The 20309-nt window shown below is 57.0% G+C and overlaps 8 protein-coding genes across 8 annotated transcripts; 5 read left to right on the forward strand and 3 right to left on the reverse strand.

Moving 5' to 3' along the window:
- Positions 1-52: 52 nt before the first annotated feature.
- Positions 53-1552, reverse strand: EX895_002586 (uncharacterized protein; the record flags this gene model as incomplete). Its single annotated transcript, XM_029883184.1, has 1 exon — positions 53-1552. The coding sequence occupies one exon, from the start codon at positions 1550-1552 to the stop codon at positions 53-55; it is 1500 nt and encodes a 499-aa protein (XP_029740582.1).
- A 272-nt stretch (positions 1553-1824) lies between these two features.
- On the forward strand, positions 1825-3078 carry EX895_002587 (uncharacterized protein; the record flags this gene model as incomplete). The annotated part of the gene is made up of 2 exons (XM_029883185.1): positions 1825-2935; positions 3020-3078. The coding sequence occupies 2 exons, from the start codon at positions 1825-1827 to the stop codon at positions 3076-3078; spliced, it is 1170 nt and encodes a 389-aa protein (XP_029740583.1).
- A 909-nt stretch (positions 3079-3987) lies between these two features.
- On the reverse strand, positions 3988-5577 carry EX895_002588 (uncharacterized protein; the record flags this gene model as incomplete). The annotated part of the gene is made up of 1 exon (XM_029883186.1): positions 3988-5577. The coding sequence occupies one exon, from the start codon at positions 5575-5577 to the stop codon at positions 3988-3990; it is 1590 nt and encodes a 529-aa protein (XP_029740584.1).
- A 588-nt stretch (positions 5578-6165) lies between these two features.
- EX895_002589 (uncharacterized protein) lies at positions 6166-11712 on the forward strand (the record flags this gene model as incomplete). The annotated part of the gene is made up of 1 exon (XM_029883187.1): positions 6166-11712. The coding sequence occupies one exon, from the start codon at positions 6166-6168 to the stop codon at positions 11710-11712; it is 5547 nt and encodes a 1848-aa protein (XP_029740585.1).
- A 1560-nt stretch (positions 11713-13272) lies between these two features.
- On the forward strand, positions 13273-14007 carry EX895_002590 (uncharacterized protein; the record flags this gene model as incomplete). Its single annotated transcript, XM_029883188.1, has 1 exon — positions 13273-14007. One exon carries the CDS (start codon positions 13273-13275, stop codon positions 14005-14007), a length of 735 nt encoding a protein of 244 aa, XP_029740586.1.
- Positions 14008-14719: 712 nt separating this feature from the next.
- EX895_002591 (uncharacterized protein) lies at positions 14720-16316 on the forward strand (the record flags this gene model as incomplete). The annotated part of the gene is made up of 2 exons (XM_029883189.1): positions 14720-15699; positions 15782-16316. 2 exons carry the CDS (start codon positions 14720-14722, stop codon positions 16314-16316), a joined length of 1515 nt encoding a protein of 504 aa, XP_029740587.1.
- Positions 16317-17022: 706 nt separating this feature from the next.
- On the reverse strand, positions 17023-18524 carry EX895_002592 (uncharacterized protein; the record flags this gene model as incomplete). Its single annotated transcript, XM_029883190.1, has 4 exons — positions 17023-17382; positions 17467-17535; positions 17610-17860; positions 18185-18524. 4 exons carry the CDS (start codon positions 18522-18524, stop codon positions 17023-17025), a joined length of 1020 nt encoding a protein of 339 aa, XP_029740588.1.
- Positions 18525-19483: 959 nt separating this feature from the next.
- EX895_002593 (uncharacterized protein) lies at positions 19484-20294 on the forward strand (the record flags this gene model as incomplete). Its single annotated transcript, XM_029883191.1, has 5 exons — positions 19484-19580; positions 19673-19867; positions 19941-19996; positions 20084-20192; positions 20269-20294. The coding sequence occupies 5 exons, from the start codon at positions 19484-19486 to the stop codon at positions 20292-20294; spliced, it is 483 nt and encodes a 160-aa protein (XP_029740589.1).
- Positions 20295-20309: the final 15 nt, after the last annotated feature.

Consider the following 20309-nt stretch of genomic DNA (forward strand, 5'->3'; position numbering starts at 1 on the left):
AAAGTGGAGACCGTAACTTCTGCTCGATTCTCGGATAGCATTGACCAGCAACTCATGGGGCGACCGAAGCAGCCGGCGGTGAGCCCCCACACTGAGCCAACCACCCAAGAAAGGCGGCGCACACTTCGTTGTCCGTGTTCTGCATCGAGCCCAACTTGCCGAACGGCTTACTGTCCAGGTCGACAATCTTCGTGTTGCCCTCCACACCCGCCTCGCCGCGACGAAAGCGCAAGAGAAGCGAGCAGTCCTTGAATGTCGCCGATACGAGAAACGCCTGCACTGCGTCTTCGAGTGCCACATCTGCTCGTGTCGACGATACGGAAAGGAATGCAGCGAGGACGGTAGAAAGCTGAGCAGCGGGGAGGCAGGCTGTTAGTGCTGAGGGGAGGTCGAGGTGGGGGTCAGCTTGACCGAGGATGTGTGATTGAGTGCGCGACAGCCAGAGGTGGGCGAGGCCTTCGACGTCGAGTGGGTCGAGAGTTGATTGGAGGTGTGAGAGGCGGGAGAGGACGCTCTCTTGGTCGTCGTCGTTTGCTGCAAGGCGCGGCTTTGATAGCTCGTCGACTACGTATCGTGTGAGCGCTTCGACCAATTGCTCCTCTCCATCGCCGTCGGCACCCAGAAACTGAGCCACTCCTGTGAGCACAACACGGTCCGCCGGATTAACAACAGCGCCATTCCAAAACAGCCTGAGATTGTTCGTCTTGCCCTTTGTCTCTTTCCAATCGTTCCACAGCGCCTTGACCGCCGTTTCCTTCCTGGCTCGATCCGAGCTGTATAGATCCAACGGGTCATACAGTCGCTCAAACTGCTCTCTCGTCAGCTGATCCGTGCTGGCTGCCTGCTTTGCCACCCTGTGCATGCGATAGCGTGAGTACTTGGCCTTGATCTCGACATTGGGCGAGCTGGGAGGGAGCGAATCGATGTGGGGGAGAAAGCCCCATTTCGGCTTGATTTCTACACACAGCACCTGCTGATGCGAAGACGAGGACACCGGGACGGGTGCAGTGACGTCCTCGACGGCATAGATGCAGGAGAGCGTTTCGGATCGAATTCGGGCTGGAGATGCACGACGAGCTGCTGGGCGTTGCATTTCGATACGAGCAGAGAGCGTGTCGATGATGTCCCTGTCTCTAGCCGATACAATGGGGATCTTGATGCATCTTGGTAGCACAGTAGGGTCTCCGAGAAGCGGCTCGACGATCAAGCGGGTGAACTGCTCTGCTTCTTCTTCTTCCACCGCGTTGGACTCTGAAGTTGAGGGCAAGCTCTTCGGGATGCGCAGGGCAAACGTGCTTGTCGGCGTCACGAAAGGACTTTGCCCGGCTTTTTCCGCCTCTCCTTTAGCAGGCTTGTACGAGAGGAGGACGTTCTTACCACCTTCGGCGTGGTACGTCCATTCCGTCGGATCAATGTCTGCGATCGAGATCGAAACGTCGTCGCTTAGTCCGTCGGCTCCGAAGGGTGTGTGGTAAACGCGTGATTGCTGCGACGAGGACAAGGTCGACTTGAAAGGTGTCTGATGACTCGGTTGGAAGGGTGTTGGCGGCATCTTTCTGTTGTGGGTTTGGGACGAGAAGAAAGCGACTCTAAGTATTGGAAGAAGGAGGGTTGAAAGGCTGGACCCTGAACTGTTTCTCGCACAAAACGTCACCGCCGTCAAGGCCGCTCATCGTTGCCCACGCTAAAGAAATTCAGGGTCGAGTCAGTGAGGGTCGAGTCAAATTGCGCACGGATCGTGTCGTGTTGAACACCTTTCGTATGTCTGTGAATCGTACATGCTTACGACTTTGCTCTGCACCACCCAACGCAACACCACCTTGAATGGCATCGGCAGACGCCATGTGTGCAGCCTCTTCCTCGATCGTACCGGCGCTGGACCACCTCATCTTGCTGGTCAATGACCCACAGACCGCATCTTCGCAACGCACGTCGGCGCTCGAACACGCCGTCCTCGTGTTTTCCGAGCTTGGCTTCCAGGTTGTACGCGGCGGCACCCACGCGGACGGACTGACTTCTAACGCGCTCATCGTGTTCCCGGATGGAGTGTACATCGAGCTCATCCAGTTCGAGCCGGCCCCCGCGCCCGGATCCGTGGAGAACCAGCAAGGCTTTGAAGCGAGACGCAAACAGCATTGGTGGTATCATTGCCGGAAAGGATGGATTGATTGGTGCTTGGCAGATGGGATCAGCGACGGAGCCATCGATAGCATCAACGATAATGCTAGGCGGTTGAGGGAGAGTGCTGTGCAAGAGCTGCAGAGCAACCAAGGTGAGGAAGGAGGTGATTCAAAGGTTGTTGCGCCGAGGCTGTTGTATCAAGTGCCACAAGAAGGTGGAAGGACGACAACGAGGGGCGACGAGATCAAGTGGAAGGTCACTTTCCCTTCGCCGCCATCTTCATCCACCGATACGGCCACAGCAGATGTGCCAGTGGGCAACGTACGATCCCAAGTCCCCTTCTGGTGTGCGGACCTCACCCCTCGTCAACTTCGAGTCCCACTGACCTATGCACACCACGATAACCACTCGCCGGGGATTGCCGAAATCACACTGCTGTATGCACACGATACCGTAACAGCCTACCTCGATGTGTCGTTGGCGCTCAACCAGCCCATCCAACCCGACACGCTGCCCATCACGTCAGACTTCCAATTGGTCCCCAACGAGATCCCCTGTCGTCTCCTTTCGACCCCCGCTGCGACGCACAAGCCTGATGCAAGCGCCGCTGCCGATATCACCGTGAGCTCGCACCACGAGTCACTGCGAATGGCGGCAGGCGACCTGGCTAGCAGGCTGATCAGAGTGGTTGTCAAAGTCGCCGAGGATCCAGAGGATATGAAATGGATCAAGGAGCATGGGGAGGGGCTGTATGAGGTCGCATTGTATGTGGCCGCGGATAAGCTTCCTCCCAGTGGGCCACCTGACGGTATTGGTGAGTTGGCCCGCTCGCTGAACGTGATTGGCGTAGGTGCGAATGCGAATGCTGACCTTGAGCTTAACCTTTGTCTTTTAACAGAGCGAACCACTTTCGAAGCAGGGTTTGGACGTATACGACTCAGCCCCATCCTTCACTAGCGAGTGCTATGTAATGTAACAGGAATAACATGACTCTCGAACAGGATTGTACGGCTGGCAAGATTCGTGTTCATCGAAGTTTTGCATATCCACAATTGATACGGCAAGCTCGAAAGGTGTGGAGGGTGGAGCGGAGGGATGGAGCGTGGGAGGATTGTGCGTGACCTAGCTATGAAGAGTGCGCAAGAGATCAGCCTAGCGAGTTACTTTTGAGGATCGAGGAGGGTGGGATGACGGTATGTATAGCGGCCTCGCGTCGACGCTACGTCGAGTCGAGTCGAATTTGTGCTCAAGATGAGCAGACTGGCGAGGAGTCGCCAGTCTCATCGCGAACGACAATCCGCGCAGCTGCAGAGACATGTCGGTGGAGCTTCGATTTATTTCAGATCATCGACCTTGGTCTTGTCTGTCGCCCTGCACTGCATCTGCTGCTCATCTGTAGCTACAAAGGAGGCTTGCTATGAAACTTGAAAGTAGGGTTGCTCGACACAGCGAGAAGGGCAGGCATTTCTGGTCCTCGGAAAGATACAGTACTTTAGTCCCAGGGATACTGAGCCCCTGACTCTTCTCTTCCTTCAATATCCTCGTTCACACCTCGAGCACTAGACTGTTCCCCCTTCCCTGAAGTACTGCTTCATCGGCTTTCAAACATCCTGACCACCATGGCATGGATAAGAACAACATTACAAGTTGAAGCCCAATGAAGACTATCCAAAGCGCTGGAAGTTCCTCATGTCTGCCCATGCAAGACATCTTCTCGGATATACCTCTCAGTCAGGCTAGTCAGGCTTCCCAAGCAAGACCCGCGTCCCAATCGACGTCGTTTGGACGCTGGCAGCCCCATCCCTCACTCACATACATCACAAACACATACTTCACACGGTAATTGAAAGGAACAAAAGCGTGATGTTACTGTGTGCTCGACACAGCATCGTTATACGTCGACCACGCGTCCGTCGAGCCTCTAGATCGGAGCAAAATGCGCTCTCCAGCGTCGCCGAAGTAGCCCTGCTCAGCCCAGCTTTTCAAGTCGGTGAGGCTGAAAGGCCCAAAGATTTGAACCTCGGGGTCGACAGGAGTGCCTGCTTCTCTTGCGGCTGCGGCGAGATAGGAGGGTGTCCAGCGGTACTCCCATTCGCCTGCTGCTTCCGCCGTTGCTGCAGCCTCTCCATTCGTCGTCGAGGTGGTGGGAGCGGGTGCGGTCGGGGGATCAAACTTGGCGGCTGGATCAAACGTCTGCCGGACCAGACCGGACTTGTGAACGTCGTGCAGCAGCTGCTCGTAGGTGTGATCGTAGATGTCCAACCGACCAAAGCGGGACATGAGCACCGAGGAGAGATGGGTGACTGCTTCGACGTCCGCTGCTGCTTGCTTCGCCTGCTCCTCTGTGATAGTCTTGGCCTTGAGTTCCTTTCGCTTTTCTGCGGATATTTTGCCCAACCTCTGCAGTGTCCTCTGAACCGTCTCTGCTCGCTGCATGTATTCGACTAGTCGCATCTTCACTTCGTCTTCATCTCCGTCGGCTTGCTGTGCTGCTTTCTCCTTTTCGCGCGCTTCCTGGTCTCGTTTCTGCTGAGCTTTGCGCGCTTCGAGGATCTTGGACTTGGAATAGTTGCCGGCAAGCCATGCGTCGTGCTGTGCGTGTGGATCGCGTTGGTTTTCGTGGTAGTTTCCGTCGGCGTCGAACTTGCCTGTGCGCATCTCCGCCTTCATGTTGAAGCCTGTCACCTTGGGCGCCTTGGCTTTGCTGTGTTTCTTTTTGGATTTGCCAGGCACCGTGGAGAGAGGGGTGCCGCCGGGAGACGTGGGCGGTGAACGTTCTGCAAGGGCGTTGAGATCGACGGGACCTTGATCGTCGTCCTCCTGGTCCTCCTGGTCCTCGTCGTCTTCGAGCTCGAGATCCGGATCAAGATCATCGTCATCATCTCGAACGCCACCTCTCAAGAGCTCTGCGTCGTCATCTGCTGCATCCAGCGTCGAGCGATTTTTGGAGCCAAAGTCTTGGCCTTCTTCCAACTCGCCAAGATTGGGATACTTGTCGCGTGCCGCGCCCTTTGTCCCTGCTTGACCTGAGCTTGGTTTCTTATCATCTTCGTCTGCTACGTCAAACATGTCCTCGTCGACGTCGTCGCCTGCTGCACCTGCAGCATCGCCTCTTCTCTTCTTCTCTGCTCTTCTGCGATGTGATCCAGCATCCGCTTCTGCATCGGAATCGTCTCCATCGCCGTTGAACAGGTCGGCGCCATTGCCATCGGACTCGTCGCTATCCGAAAGGTCCTCGCCTCGATCATCGATGCGACCGCTCTTCTGGTCTTTGCGTATGCGACGACGGTCCTCCTCCTCAATCTCGGGGTCACCGTCGAAGAAGTCGGTGTCCTCACGCTTACGTTGTCGCCCTGAAGGCTCATCGATGCGTACGCGTTTGGACGAGGATGCTGCGGAAAAGGATGATGGTCCTGCCGCCGCTGATGAAGCCTTGCGCTTGTCTGATAGCGACATGTTGGCGCCACTTGTCGTCCTGCCGCGGAAACTGGGAGAGAGCAGGTAGAGAGGGATGAGGTGGTTGTCGCGAAGTGCAATGAACCCAACCTCGGATTTCGGTAGTGATGTGGAGCGGCTTCCTTAAAAATACAAATTGAAAAGGAGAAAGGTTCGTCCGTGCGCTGTTTGGAGCTGTGGATTCGACCAGGTCGAAAACTTTAAAACCAACAAGGCAGCAGATGGCGACATCGATAGGGCGAGTCTTGTGTGATTTGCTCGGGAAAGGGTCCGACCTTGTTCTGTGACTTTTCACCATTATCCCATCACGCATAACCACACGGCGCTGCTTCAGTGACTTGCGCAGTCTCGCAGCTTGCTCAGCTTTCACCATCACCCACCTTCCAGACAGACACACCGAGATGCTCGTCAACAGCAGCCTCTAAATCAGCTCCACGCAAGTGGGGTTGCTTCGAAAGGCTATCGACTACGACGCTACTGGCCTCGCAGGCCCATCCATCACGTCGACCACCGACTGCTGACATTCTGCATGCCACAGACGCATCTGAACACTTTATAAGCAAATGACAGGAACGTGCTAGAGCCACCATGACGAATGCCGCCTCAGCGCCGACGCTCTCTCCAACCGAAATTGCAGAGCTCCAACAGACTGAAATCGAGGCCATCGAATCCATCCTCGATCAAGACTTTACGCGTGTCGAGCAGAAGGCGTGGAAAGGTGCTGCCGCTTCTCAACTTCACGAGTTCCAGGTTGTCCTTCGTCCGGATGAGGAACGCCTCAAACCGCTTGTTTGCGCCTACGTGCTCTTTCGTCTGCCCAAGAACTATCCACTCGTTGTACCAACTATCATCATCAAACACAATGATGGCCGCCATAAAGGACTCAAGACAAGCCATCTCACCAAGCTCGGCGACGAGCTCAACCGCAAGGCCAAGTCTCTCCTCGGAGCTGAGATGATCTGGGAGTTGATCACGGCAGGCCAAGACTTTATCAGTATCAACAACACCATCCCCAAAGAAGTCAAAGACGGTACACCCTCTCTCAGCCTGGAAGAGGAAATGCAGAAGCGCGCCAAGGAACAGCACGAGCGTAATATTGCAGAACAGCAGCAAGAACTCCTTCGCAAACAACAGGCAGAGAGCGTTCGCTCCGAACAGCTTGCTCAGCTCATCCAAGAAGAGGCAAACAAGAAAGTTGCTCTGCTAAAGCAGGAAAAGGAGCGCAAGCGTGAGAGCAGCTATTTCGGCCAGCATGGCCCTCTCAGCCCTGTCAAAGGCCTCGGTACTGCCACCTCGCCCTCTGGTACTTCCGCCGCAGCAGAAGCAGCAGCAACTTCATCAGATGCACGTATCGAAACCTTCCTCGATCCCATCGAGCACAATGGTCGCGTCACCTCGATCCTTCGAGTCGGACCTGTTCTCAGCAATACAGGCCTCGCGACACGCCATCTTGCTGAATCAGCCCACGATGCTCCCACCGACTCTCGCGCCCCTTCGCACTCTTGGATCATCGAGCACTACTTCATTACATCGCAGCACTACGCCTACTCGGCTGGCAAGCGCAAGCTCGAGGAGGTGGAATTCGAGTTCGACAAACTCGTCAAAGTGCGCGAGCCTGGCTTGGTAAACGTGCTCGCCAGCGCCGTCACCCGTACTGTGGATCCACAGGGTTGGAAGCTCAGCGTCGTCATCGAGCGTACCGACGGCCTCTGTTTGCGCGACTTACTCGAGCAATGCGACTCACTGCCCTGGAGGCGCGTGCGTCACTATCTCTTGGCGCTGCTCAAGACAATCGACTCGCTACACACTCGCAACCTCGTCCATCGCAGCATCAACGCCGACTCCATCTTTGTGGAAGGAAGAACACAGGCGGGCATGGCTTCCGTTATCCGACTCGCAGGCGCCTGCTATTCCCGTCGCTTGAAAGACATGCATAAGTCCAATCCGCTCAACGACCTCGTCGGCCCTATCGACGAAGATGTACAACCCGACACATGGAAGGCGCCCGAGTCGATAGATCAGCCATTGTCGTACAGCCGCAAACGCGACATTTGGGATCTGGGAATTTGTGCCTGCCAAATGCTCTTTGGTTTGGATTGTATCGTCGAGTACGACCTTCCAGAGCACCTCCTTCGTGGCAACAAGAAGCTTGATCCGCATGTACAGGCCTTCCTACTTCTCATGCTCGAGCGGTCCTCCAAGAAAAGGCCCACCGCAGCTGCTCTCGTCTCGCGCCTCGACGAGCTCATCCTGTACGAAGACACGGAGCTGGCAGAGGACTCTAACACCAAGATGCCTGAACAGTCCGCCACTCCAGCTGCGGGAACAGCTGCCAAGGCCATCAAGGCCACACCTCGTCCAGGCACAGCACGCCAACAGAGCGATCTGCAGAACAACCATCTTGCCTCGCCTAGTCCCAAAATCGGCACTGCTCTCAACGCAGATGGCTTTCAGTCAATCGGCTCCCTCTGGCCCTTCCGCTCGCCTTCGGGTACAGGTGCTCCGCATGCTGCCACCTCCTCACGCTACCTCTCCGACTTTGAAGAGGTTGAATTCCTCGGCAAAGGTGCGTTCGGCAGCGTTGTCAAGGCTCGCAACCGCCTCGACGGCCGTTTCTACGCGGTCAAAAAGATCAAGCTCTCCAGTTCGCCCGACGAGGATGAGAGAACGCTGCGTGAGATCAGCGCGCTCAGTCGTCTCGACCATCCCCACATTGTACGATACTCGACTTGCTGGATCGAAGAGACGCACTTGCCCATCGCTGGGCTGGCTGCAAGCGACACGGATGGGTTCACTTCCAGCCAAACGCTCGAGACGAACACGACCACGAGCAAGACCCACGCGTCTGGACCAAGTCTGTCCATGTCGGCGTTTGGCAATGGCTTCCAGCGCTCGACCAAAGCGACCAGGCCTGTAGGTGGCCGCGACGATTCGTTCCGCGCCGTTCCCGACTTTAACGATGACGATGATGATGATGCCTTTGCATCGGGTGCGAACTCATCAAATCTCACAGGAAGCTACAGCGATATCCGTTTTGCCGAGGACGACGACGATAGCGTGGATCAGCGAAATGCTGGCACCTCTTCACGTGCAAAGGCCGACACGTCGTTCAAGGGCGGATTGCTGGCCTTGCGCACGCCTTCAGACGACAGCGACTCGGATGAGGATGAAGACGAAGACGATTCAGAGGAGTCGAGCTCAGAGGACGAGTTTGACGGCGACGACGACGACTTCAGTCGCATTCGACTATCATCCCGGCGAGCCTCTCGCGCTGGTCGTTCAGTATCGAGAAGCGTCAGCGTAGCGCGACTGTCAGGTAGTGTTCCCGTACAGCGTGTGCTCTACATTCAGATGGAGTTTGTCGAGAATCGCACCTTGCGCGAGGCCATCGAAAAGGGTTTGACGGAAGATGAAGCCTGGCGCATTCTGCGTCAGATGGTCGAAGCACTTGCCCACATCAGCAGTCTCGGCATCATCCATCGTGATCTCAAGCCTTCCAACGTGCTCATGTACGCTAACGGAGATGTCAAGATCGGCGACTTTGGGCTGGCAACCAATGCCCTTCAGATTGGGGATGGCAATGCTGGGCACATGACTGGAACTGCCGAATTGGCTGAAAGCAGCGATCTCACTGGCGATCTCGGCACCTTCTTGTACACCGCTCCCGAGCTGCGCTCCAAAGGCGGCGTCAAGTACAACTTCAAGGTCGACATTTACTCGCTTGGCATCATCTTTTTCGAGATGCTGGCGAGTCAACGTGTCTACCACACGGGCATGGAGCGCATCCTCTTGATACGCGAACTTCGAGATCGAGATATTGGCTTGCCGGCGGTCTGGCCACACAGCAAGCTCGAGAAGCAGACGGCGCTCATTCGACAGATGCTCGACCATGATCCTGATCGTCGACCTTCACCTCTCGAGATCCTCAAAAGCGATCTGCTACCACCCAAGATGGAGGACGAGTATATCGAGGAGTGCCTGAGACTCATGGCGAACCCCACCAGTGCCTACAACCATCAACTCATGGATGCGCTCTTCAGCCGTACTGCTGCCGATCTTGTGCGCGACTTCACTTTTGACACTGGCGCCGAGACCGACCGCGATACCTCGTTGACAACGGTGGTGTGCGATCTGATCCGGAACGCGGCTCGCCGACACGGAGCTGTCGAGTTTACTGCTCCGCTCGTCGTGCCACCCAACGGCCTCTACACTGCCACCGAAAAGATTGTGCAGATGTTGGATCGCACTGGACGAGTGGTGCATCTCCCGTACGATCTCACGGTTCCTTTTGCGCGAGTGTTTGCTCGTAGCAGCAACCAGCGTTTTAAACGGTACGAGATCAGCAACGTCTACCGCGAGAATGTGGTTGCTGGTGGCCAGCCTCGAGCCGTGCTGGCGGCATCATTTGACATTGTTTCGCCAGAAAAGTCGGCGGCAGCAGAAGCGGAGGCTTTGGCATTTGTCGAGGAAGTGCTCGACGAGATTCCGGGCGTAGCAAGCGAAGATTGGGTGATCCACATCAATCACGAGGTCGTGCTGTCGATGATTCTCGAACGCATCCCTGCCAAGCACCATACTGCTGTGCTGGGCGTCGTGGCGCTGCTCGCTGGTTCCAAGACGATCCAGAGCGCACGCACCCAACTTCTACAGCTCGGGCTGCCGCGATCCACGATCGAGGAGCTGGAAGCTTTCAATTTGAACGACGACGTGGAAGCCGTGCATCGCCGATTGGAACGCCTGTTCCCCTTGGATCTGCGGACCAGGTTGTCGAAGGCTGTCTCGCAAATATCGGATGTTGTGGCCACAGCGCGATTCTTTGGCGTACAGCGACGCTTTCTCTTTTCGCCCCTGCTTGCGCAATCAAACAGCCTGTACAAAGGTGGCGTGCTGTTCACGGTGGTAAGGGCCGGAAAGCGACGTGACGTGGTGGCTGCAGGTGGTCGATACGATACGCTACTCAAGCACTTTGCCAACCCGTCGGCAGCTTCGTCGGCGCCTTTGCACGGTGTTGGGGTGCAGATGGCAGTCGGCAAACTGACTCTGGGTCTGTCCAAGTACCAAGAAGTGCAGGTGCCGAAGCTTCTCTCGCGGGCGGAAGAGGAACGCAGCTTTGGTCTCTACACGCCAAGACGGTGTGATGTTTATGTCGCTTCGACGCCCGGTCTGCTCGAGACTCGCATGGAGATCTGCCGCGAGCTGTGGGCGCACAACATTGCAGCCGATCTGCAGTACGAGCATGCGACTTACAACACACCCGAAGCTGCGGCAGCAACGTGTCGTGCCGAGGGCATTCTGTTGCTCGTCTTCGCTAAGGCACGATCGCCCGTGCTCAAAGTCAAGGTGGTTCTGCAGCGTGTCGAATACGAAGTGGCGCGTCATGAACTGGTGGGATTTGTTCAGGATCGAATTGCAAAGCAAAGGAGTGTCGATTTGCAGGTAGCTGGGTCAGCAGGTGGCAGCGTCGCTGCTGGTCGCTTCGGTCCTGCTGCCTTCGATGCAGCATCGATGAGGGCAGCCACCGCGGCCTCGGGAGCACCCGGCTCCGGAGGCGGAATGTATCACCATCACCAGCACGGAGGCTTTTCGCGAACGTACAGTGGCCACGAAGTAATGCCTTCGGCCACAATCGCAGTGCGCGAACGCGAGATGCTGTTGCCAGAGAGGCCCATCGAACGATCGAAAAAGGGCGACAAGAGTCAACAGAACCGGCCCAAGCCTTCGTCACGCCAGCTGGTGCTCGACAAAGCCTCACGTCAAGTATCCAAGTTTGCCGACCAACTGCAATCGGGCAATGTGCCCATCTTGGCGGTCGATTTCACGGGAGCCAACTTTGACCGGCTTGCTGCAGCGCTCACTGCGTGTCTCGGCAGCCATGGAGAGAGGGGGCACAGTGGGAACGGAGACGTGGGCGGCGGTAGCATGGATACCGAGGATGAGGGCGCGTACATGTTTCGCGCCTTCCTCGAGACGCTGTCTGCCGACGAGAGGGAGTATGCTAGGCTGGTCAAGGGGAGGGCGATTGCGTTTGCTTTCCCGGACGCAAGCAACTCGGCGATCAACACGGTTGGGTGTGGAAGGGTATTTCTGTACTCGCTGAGGGAGGATCGGACCGCTTTGATCGGGTGCGGGCGTTGAGGAGGCGGTCGGCCGGTGCGGCGTCAACATTGTACATACGTAACTTAAACTGTTGTTTCTCAAAGAATGGAAGGCTTCGAAGTACCACAAATCTGTGGTTCCATGGCGGTTGGCCGGTGACATACTGTATCACCATGCCGGCTCACGTGTCCTGTGCAGAGCGCCGCGACCACCTTTGGTATGGACGCGCGTTCGCAGGGGTTGGACGACTTGACGATCAGCTGGCGATGCTTGTGTCTGCATCGCATTATGCACGTCGTCTTGGTTGAGCGCTCATGGTCGAACGACAAGAAGATGCGGGGGAGGGAGGTATAGATGTTGGCCACGGCGAAGCGAGGGCTTGATGGAACCGGCGGAAGCTTTTGTGGTGCTTCGATGGACGATGGATTGAGCTATATCAGATTTTTTCAATTTTCACTTTCTGGCCGCCCGCCCGGGTTTTGTTGGGTGGCGCGGCGAGGTGATGAGCGAGTACTTTCAATCTTGCGACGGGTTGGTGTGCGCCGAAAGTGGGCTCATGCGTGAGAACAAGTGCAGCGAGGCAGATGCACAACGGTTTGCGCTGCCGTGGGGCTGCGCGGTGGATGCCGTGGGTTGAGAACGGGCGAGAAGGGGGGGGGGCCTCCTTGCATGCAGCGGTTTCTTTTTTCGAGACTATCTGCGCTCCTTGCTCAGGGTATCCGTCTCTGGCTGTCAACGCGTCTTCGCGTTCGAAGAGAGAGGAGCTGTGAGAGTCACAGGTGAGGGTACAAGCTCTATCGTCGATGATCAGCAACCGAAGACGAATGGGGGGCGAGTATGCGGTATACACCCTTGAACCTTCAAAGTGGGAACCAGCGGTGGAAGATTCAGACACTCAAACTGTCGCGTCTCATTTCGATGACAGAGGGCAGGGACCGCTTCTGCAAATCAACCTGCAGCACACACTCGAGGGCCCACGAGTGGCTCTTCCTTCGAATCATCACGAACAACAAGAAGGCGGAACAACAGCTTGCAGCTTGTGCAGCGCGCTGGCTGTACAGGCTTACACCAGCATACAGAGGATATGGTCCATCGGTTAGCAGCTCAATTTTTTTTCTTCTTTCTCTTTCATAAAAAGTTATATCTCGTAAAAAGTGACGTGCGTGACAGGTTGACAGCAGACAGCAGACAGCAGGCCGGACCCCGTGCGCGTGTTGCATGTGCCTATGCCTGTGCCGGTACTGATCTGCACAAGTGCTGGGAGTGGTGCGCGGGTTGAGTGAGCTTCTTCTGTCTGCTGTGTGTCCCCTGAATCGAGGAACCGGTGGGTCCTGGTGTGTTGATTGTTTGCAGCGTTCGGGGGAGGTGAGTATATATTCCAGCCCTCCCTTCTTGCTCTGACTCGCGGCGGTTCTCTTTCCAACAACGCAATCACCATCCTCCGCTCCGCACTCCTCAAGAACAGCATCCCTTCCCTTCAGGACAGCCAGCCACCTCTGGATCAGCAACAGCAACACCTGCATCGTCCCGCATCGCACAGCAACAGAAGCACGACCAAGTTTCTCTCCTTCTTTCCATCCTTTCTACAATCTTGTGGCCATGACACCAACCAAGCATTTCTCTTCACTACTGCTGGCAGCAGCGTTGGTATTTGCGCTGCTGCTCAACAGCGCATCTGCTGGGTTGCCATCGGGTACACATGTTGGCACGCCAGCCAGGGAACATGTCAACGCAAACGGGCAGCACATCGGTACGCCCGCCAAGGAACACGTAAACCCCAAGGGCGAGCACATTGGTACCCCAGCAAAAGAACACGTCGACACCAAGGGCCAACACATCGGAACCCCGGCCAAAGAGCAAGTCGACCCCAAGGGCGAGCACATCGGCACGCCTTCCTCCACCGCTTCGAGCCCTGAACTCATCTCGCCGCAGATGGAGTCGCTCTCGCGCCCACGCATTGCCTCGGTGCCCCGCTCTTCCTCGTCTTCGGAAGAGCTGCAGCCGCGCGGGCGCCACCACGTCAAATCGCGCCCAAGCCTGACCCACGGCAAGGTGACGTTCTACTACGGCTCGCAGCTGCTCAACCCCGCGTGCCCCGGCGCGCCCACCCCGGACGACTGGAGCATGACGGCAGCCATCTCGTTCGACTCGCCCTTCCGCTGTGGCGATCGCATCCGCATCAGCGACGGCAAGGGCAAGCACGTCGTCGTCACCGCCGTCGACCGGTGCGCCGGCTGCTCGCGCGAGTGGATCGACGTGACCAAGGGCGTGTTCAAGGTGTTTGACTCGCTCGACGCCGGTGTCCTACACGACCTCACGTTCCACAAGATGTAAGCTCCTTCCCTGGAGACGAGAGGTGGCCGAAGGTGGCGAAGCACGTCGGCTGGGCCCACGTTCTTCGACAGCAACCACAAATAACAAGAATAGATACGGATTTTTCTCGTCTCGGTAGTCACCCTCTCTCTCTCTTTTCTCTTCTCGCTATAATCTCGTCGTCATCGCTTCGTCCCGCAGTCGCCCTTGTACACTCTACTTGCGCGCAGATTGCAACTAGCATTAGTTCCCAACATTCTCAGAGTCTTTGCATTTGTGTCTCGTGTGTGTGTGTGTGTTTGTGTGAGGTGTTGAATTGCGCAGGTCTCGTGTTGGTTGCGGTGCGGGGTGCGGCGGGGTTTGGAATTGCAGTTGTGCCTCCTCCACCTGTTGCGCGTTCTCACTCAGCAGCGTCTCGTGACAGCAGCCGTCTTGGCTTCTCACCACCGACGCTGGTTCACATCGTCGACTGCATGCAAGCAAGTGCTCGCCCGCGGCATTTCCGTCCGAGCCGGTTGTTGTCCTTGCAGGACGCACGACGAAACGCACGCACGGCAGCTGCCAAGAGTTAAGAGGTGTGTAAAGAGGGGCGATGCTGGCTCGGTCGTATATGTCAGTCGGTCGAACAGCCTCCCTTCTTTCTCTGCGTCCATCACGGGCCACCGTACAAGTACGACATCATACACCCGCACACAACACCATCGTCCGCACCACGTACACCGCCGCTTCAACCATGACCTCCTCGCCCACCTCCACCGCCGCGCCAGGCCCATCGTTTAGCCCCGCGGCGTGCACGACATCGGCATTTGGCGAGCTGACACCGTACATCCGCCACGCGTCGTCCTCGACGCTGGCCGAGCTGCTCGCGGCCAACCACGAGTCGCACCACTGCTTCTTCAACACGCGCGGCATGCACAACCACTCGCTCCACCAGCTCGTTGCCGACCTTACCCTCGGCGGCTCCCCCGAACAGCTGCAGCGCCACTACGCCTACCAGATCCAGCACTACCTCGGCCAGTTCTCGCTCAACGACCGTTCGCGCTACGACCCTTACTCGCCCTCAGATGGCGGTAAAGGCATCCAGAAGGTCACCGAGGCCAACTGGCGGGAGCACGTGGGGAATGCGCGCTACTACTGGTCGTATCTGCACTTTTTCGATGCGCAGGTCCAGCAGCGCGGCCTCCTCAGCGTGCTGGACCGCTTCGTGTTCAGTCGAGAGGCAAACGAGGAGGGCGTGCATATGATGCTGCGCTTCTACGGCGGGGTACTGCACGCGCTGATCCACTTTGGGTATGCGCTCGAGATGCGGCTGCCAGGCATTGCCGCCGAGGCTTTGGCCATGGCAACATCGACAGCGGCGGGCCATGCGTGGCTGTTCGACTACCAGTGGGTGTTTCACCCTCCGCCTCCTTCTAAGGGGGGTACCAAGGGGCTGTTGGAGCTTGTGCGCGAGATGCAGCGGGATAAACGACTGAGTGTGGAAGCGCTGGGGTTGAAGGAGGAGGAGGCGGCGTTACCGGATACCCCGTTTGCGACGCGGGAAGGGTCAGGATTCGGGGTGATCCAGGAGTACGTTGATCGCTGGGCCGCGGTGCAGCTGGGTAAAGAAGGGGAGGAGGAGGCGATGGGTGAGCTAGCCCTGCTGTCCGGTCTGCTGTTGGGCTCAGTGCCGAAGCAGACCGACGGCGTAGCGTACATGCACGATTTCTTCTTGTAAGTCTCCCTCGCGCCCTGCCACGCTCTCCCACTCACAACCACACACGCTGACACTACCGACTCGTTCCGGCCTGGACAGAATGCACCTCAACAACGCGCACCTCTTCACGCCGCTCTACCTGCACCTCTTCTCCTCGTCGTCGTCGTCGGCGCACCTCTCGCGCGCCTTCCTCCGCGCGCTTGTCGCGCAGTTCTTGTACTACTACATCGCCCGTGGTCGGCCCGCCCTCTCGCTCGCCAACTTCCACGATGCCGAGCACGACGGCCACCCCCCCGCGCTCAGCTGGGAAACCATGTTCGCACAGGCACGCGACAACGTCGACGAGCACCTCCCCAAAGCCGTGCGTGCCCTGTATGTCTTCGAAGCGCGCTACAGCGGCCTCCAGTCAAAGCTGCGCGGGTCTGGACTGTTCGACGACGACGACGACGACGACAACGACAACGACAAAGGCAGGGGGGATGGGGAGAGTATCTGGAGGATGACCGCGACCCAGCTGGTGCGGATGCACAGGGGCGAGCTGCAGACGAGCAGGTATGCGTCACAAGAGCAGAGGCGCAACGGCGAGAGCGTGGGGGCGCACCAGGAGTTCTGGTCGTTCAATCCTTTCTTTTAGGCTTGAGCTTGTTTTTACAGGTAACAGTCCATGTTCACAGACTGGGCTGTGCACCGCATCGACCCGCAGGCCAGGGAAACAGCATTGATGAAATTGCACTTCTGCGCCGTCGAGGCAACACAAGGTGTGTACAAAGCGGCCGCAATGCGACCGAACCGCCGCGCCGTCCGAGCTGGACAGTCAGCGCCATGTCGATTCTCTTTATGCATCAGTCAACACTCCGCCGCCCTCGAGTGCGATCAAACGCGCATCGCTGTCCGGGCCCCGGTTCAGCTTAGCTTGGCTTCCGAGAGCATTTCAGGCCTTGAGAGGGTCGTGGCCCCAGTCTTTTTTTGCGGCGGGCAGAAATAGCAAAGCAAGCAGTGTCAGCATCTTCCTTGCCCGAACCCTCGTGCCAGTGAAACCCTGAGATGGACCACAGCAGATCTAAAAAAGGGAGAAGTAAATGGCGAAGAAGGGGGGTAGTTAAAAGGGAGTGAGCGGTGGAGGGACAAGGTGTGAGGAGGTGGACTGCTGAATCCGCGTGATGCGTGCGCGGTGGCGCAACGAGAGCACGCCGAGCAGCTCGGGATGCCCGTGTCCTGGTCGTCTTCGAGTCGCTCGTGATGCACACTGAGCGGGAGTGTCCCAGGGCCGTCTTTGCCCGCAGCCATTGCCTGGCCTAAGTCATGTCTTCAACATTCGACACAACCCCCAAACCCCACGTTCAACCCGCAGAGACATCTTCCATCTCGTCGTCTTCCAGCTCTTCCATGTCGTCGTCGTCGGCGCTGTCTCCCCGCACAGCTGCCGCGCCTTGTTGTCTCGCGTCTGTACTCGAAGACGGCGCCGGGCCGGTCTTGCTCTCGACGTAAGAGTGGTCCATCTCCCTGACCAGGTCTTGGGCTGTTGCATTGTCCAGCCCCATGATCTCGCCGAGCAGTAAAGCACACCGCAACTTCTCGGTTTCGGTGCTCTTGATAAGGTCGATGGCTTCGTCGTTGAGCGCGGGATCGGGCGACTTGGACAGCAAGAGCGAGAGTTTCAGCGCTTCCGATAGCAGCGAGAGGGTTTGTGTGGATCGGACCTGTCGTGTTGCATCGAAAAGCAATCCGAGTGAGTTGTTCGCGTTCAGGAAACGGGAAGCACATGTAAATGGCGAGAAACGTACCATGATGTCTGCTCTCGCTTCGGTTTGGAATGCTTCTTGAGCCACGCGGTACTTGTCTTTATCCGCAATCTGTCAATGCATCCATCGTTGGCGTGATCAGTACGGACATTCTGTCTCCTAGTAGAGGGGGGATGACAACTCACAGTGGCAAGCGAGACAAGCTCCTTGTAGCTAGACAGTAAAGTCTCGATTTCGGCATCGATGGTCTTGTTGACGCCCTCTTCCAACGAGTCAAGATATTCTCCCGAATGGACTTGTCGCGCGTTGGTCGCCGAGGCAGCTGCGGTGGAAGCGGCGGTGGCCGAGGTGCCGATTTTGCCGAGGTTGAGTGCGGTGGGCAGGGCGACGTCGGATCGGAAGTTGGATGCTGGAGAGGAAGTGTCTGGCTGGCCGCCTGGTTGAGGTAATGTAGCAGGAATACGGGCGTGGGGCGTGGCGTTGTCAGAATATGGTCGTTGGAAAGGTGCACTCGAGGCGATTGATTGTATCTGGGCGTTGATGCTGATAATCGAGTTTGTTTCGAGATAGGTCGGACTCCAATGCAGTAAGACGTATATTTAGGCTGCAAGGAAGATCCTCGCTTTGGTCGTGTACCTCGAAAGGTGAAGGGGGGAGCAGAAGGAGGAGGGAATGGACCAAGAACGGCCAAAGATGGCGAAAGAAACGAAAGGGGGAAAGGGCAATCTCAAGGCACAGGGGGGTTTGCATTGGTACTCACTCTTCAAGCTCTTGTAGCTCTTTGTCTTTTGCAGCTCCTCTTTGGACTTCTTCTGCTTGAGGTGCTGCTCCTGCGCCAGATGCCTCTTGTTGTAGCTGACCACTTTACGCATGTGCTTGATGTCTTCCTCGGTGTACTTGTCCTTCTTCTTGTCCGGGTTGCGTTTGAGGATGTCGACAATCTTGGTTCCAGAGTTGTGGCCGACCGTCTCGCCGGAGTTGCCGTTGGTCCAGCCAGAGGAAGTCGAGTCGTTGGACTTGAGCCATTTCTCGAGGTCGGAGGCGGTCATGTTGACCAGTTCGTTGAACTCCTTGATGACGTCGGCGTCGGATTTGACCATGTTGGGCGAATTGTTCCAGTGGGGTGCGCTGGAGATCCGGGTTTCTAGGTGTTTGCGATGAAGGTGCGAGAGAAAGGACCGAGAGAGCGAGATGGAACAGTCGTATCAATTCAGGAGGGCGTTGGTGATGGACGACGACGACTGCGGCGGCGGTGACGGCGGAAGCAGCAAGCTCAACATGTGGAGGAGATCGGGCTGGACGGATGCTGGTCAAGGCTTGCAAACACCGCAGCGCGAGAGAAAGAATCTCGTTTTGTCGACCTCGGATGCGGTGCGTGCTTGACGAATGACGATCAGATGTTTCGATCCATTGCCGACCGGACTCGTCGCTGCTGCTGCTGTAAAGAGAGAGTGTGAGAGCGGGAAGATGCTTAGCTGAGCTTGGTGTCATTGACTCAGCAGTGCCGTCATGAATGTCGCTTTCCACTCACCGCTTTGGACGCAGCGTGTTGCATCGCAAATCGGGGCTCTTGTGGATATCGGGACAGATGAATTTCTCCGTCACGCACGGACGCACGCTTTGCAATCCAGAATGAAGGCTTTTGATGCACGCCTTGAGGCACTGCGAATTCATGCCGACATCCCTGCAGAGTCTGCTGTTTGCCCCAACGCTAGCATGAACGGGGCAGCTGCTTGGTCACGAGTGGCTTCACGAGCTTGGCCTTGGGTGGCGCTGTCACAATGTGCCAGAATGTGGCGTGCGAGCAGGGGCGAGAGAGTGAGCCAGTCGCTGCTTTTTCGGAAGAGTGCCGCAAGCTGTTCACGGAGAGAGTCTGACGGACCCTTGTGCGGGGTTTGTGCGGGCGAGAGCAAGGTGGACTGAGTAGAGAAGCACGCCTTCCTCGACGGGCATCTCGGAGCATAGCTGACGGGCAAATCTGCTTGCCGTCGAGTACAAGTAAACAGAGTGGCTTTGTCGGAGAGCTCTCCTCCTTTCCTCACCATCATCGTTATCAATCATGTCGACTCCCAGCATCAACCTCGCCCATGCCTTTACGCTCAAGCTGCCCATCTCGGCGGCTCACGCCATCCCCGGCACTCCCGTAGGCGACCGCTGTACGTGCACCCACTTCGCCGGCTCTCTTTTCATATACAGGACAAGTAAAGCTCAATCTCTGACATCTTTGACCACCCTTGCTTCGTCACAGCCTACATCCCCGTGCTGGGTGGAACGCTGACCGGCCAGGGCATTGAGGCCAAAGTCACGCCGGGCGGTGACTATGCCATTGTCAAGGACGGCTGGGGAAAGCTCGATGTCCGTGTCCATGCAGTCACCCCTGACAACGAGACCATCTACATCCAGTACTACGGTCAGCTCGAAGTCACGCCTGCTATCGCAAAGAGTAAGTCGATCTAGGCACACAAGCAAAGATAGAGGAGGCCACTGATCAATTGATGTGCCTTGTTCCATTACAGTTTTGGGCGGCGACGCAGCTGCCAAATCGACCAACTTCGATGACGGCTATCTTCTCGTAAGTCGAAATAAACCTCTCCTTCTCCACTGGTACTCCAGCTGGCCTGGCAATCAACTGACAGCTTTGTTCATGCATCTGCGATAGACAACACCCGTCTTCGAAGCGCCCGCCAACTCGAAACACGCCTGGGTCAACCGCACAGTCTTTGTCGGAAAAGGAAAGATCGAGGTGGGCAGCAACGGCGTCACTGTTAGTGAGTATGGTCCCCCTGCTTTGCCATTTCCTTTCGCCTCCACTGACCTCATATACAACCCCGTTGCATCGCACAGTCTACGAGATCTTCAAAGCCACGTAAAGTTTCTTCTGTCTT

This window comes from Sporisorium graminicola, chromosome SGRAM_15 (assembly GCF_005498985.1).
Source record: "Sporisorium graminicola strain CBS 10092 chromosome SGRAM_15, whole genome shotgun sequence".
In the NCBI taxonomy this organism is placed as follows: domain Eukaryota; kingdom Fungi; phylum Basidiomycota; class Ustilaginomycetes; order Ustilaginales; family Ustilaginaceae; genus Sporisorium; species Sporisorium graminicola.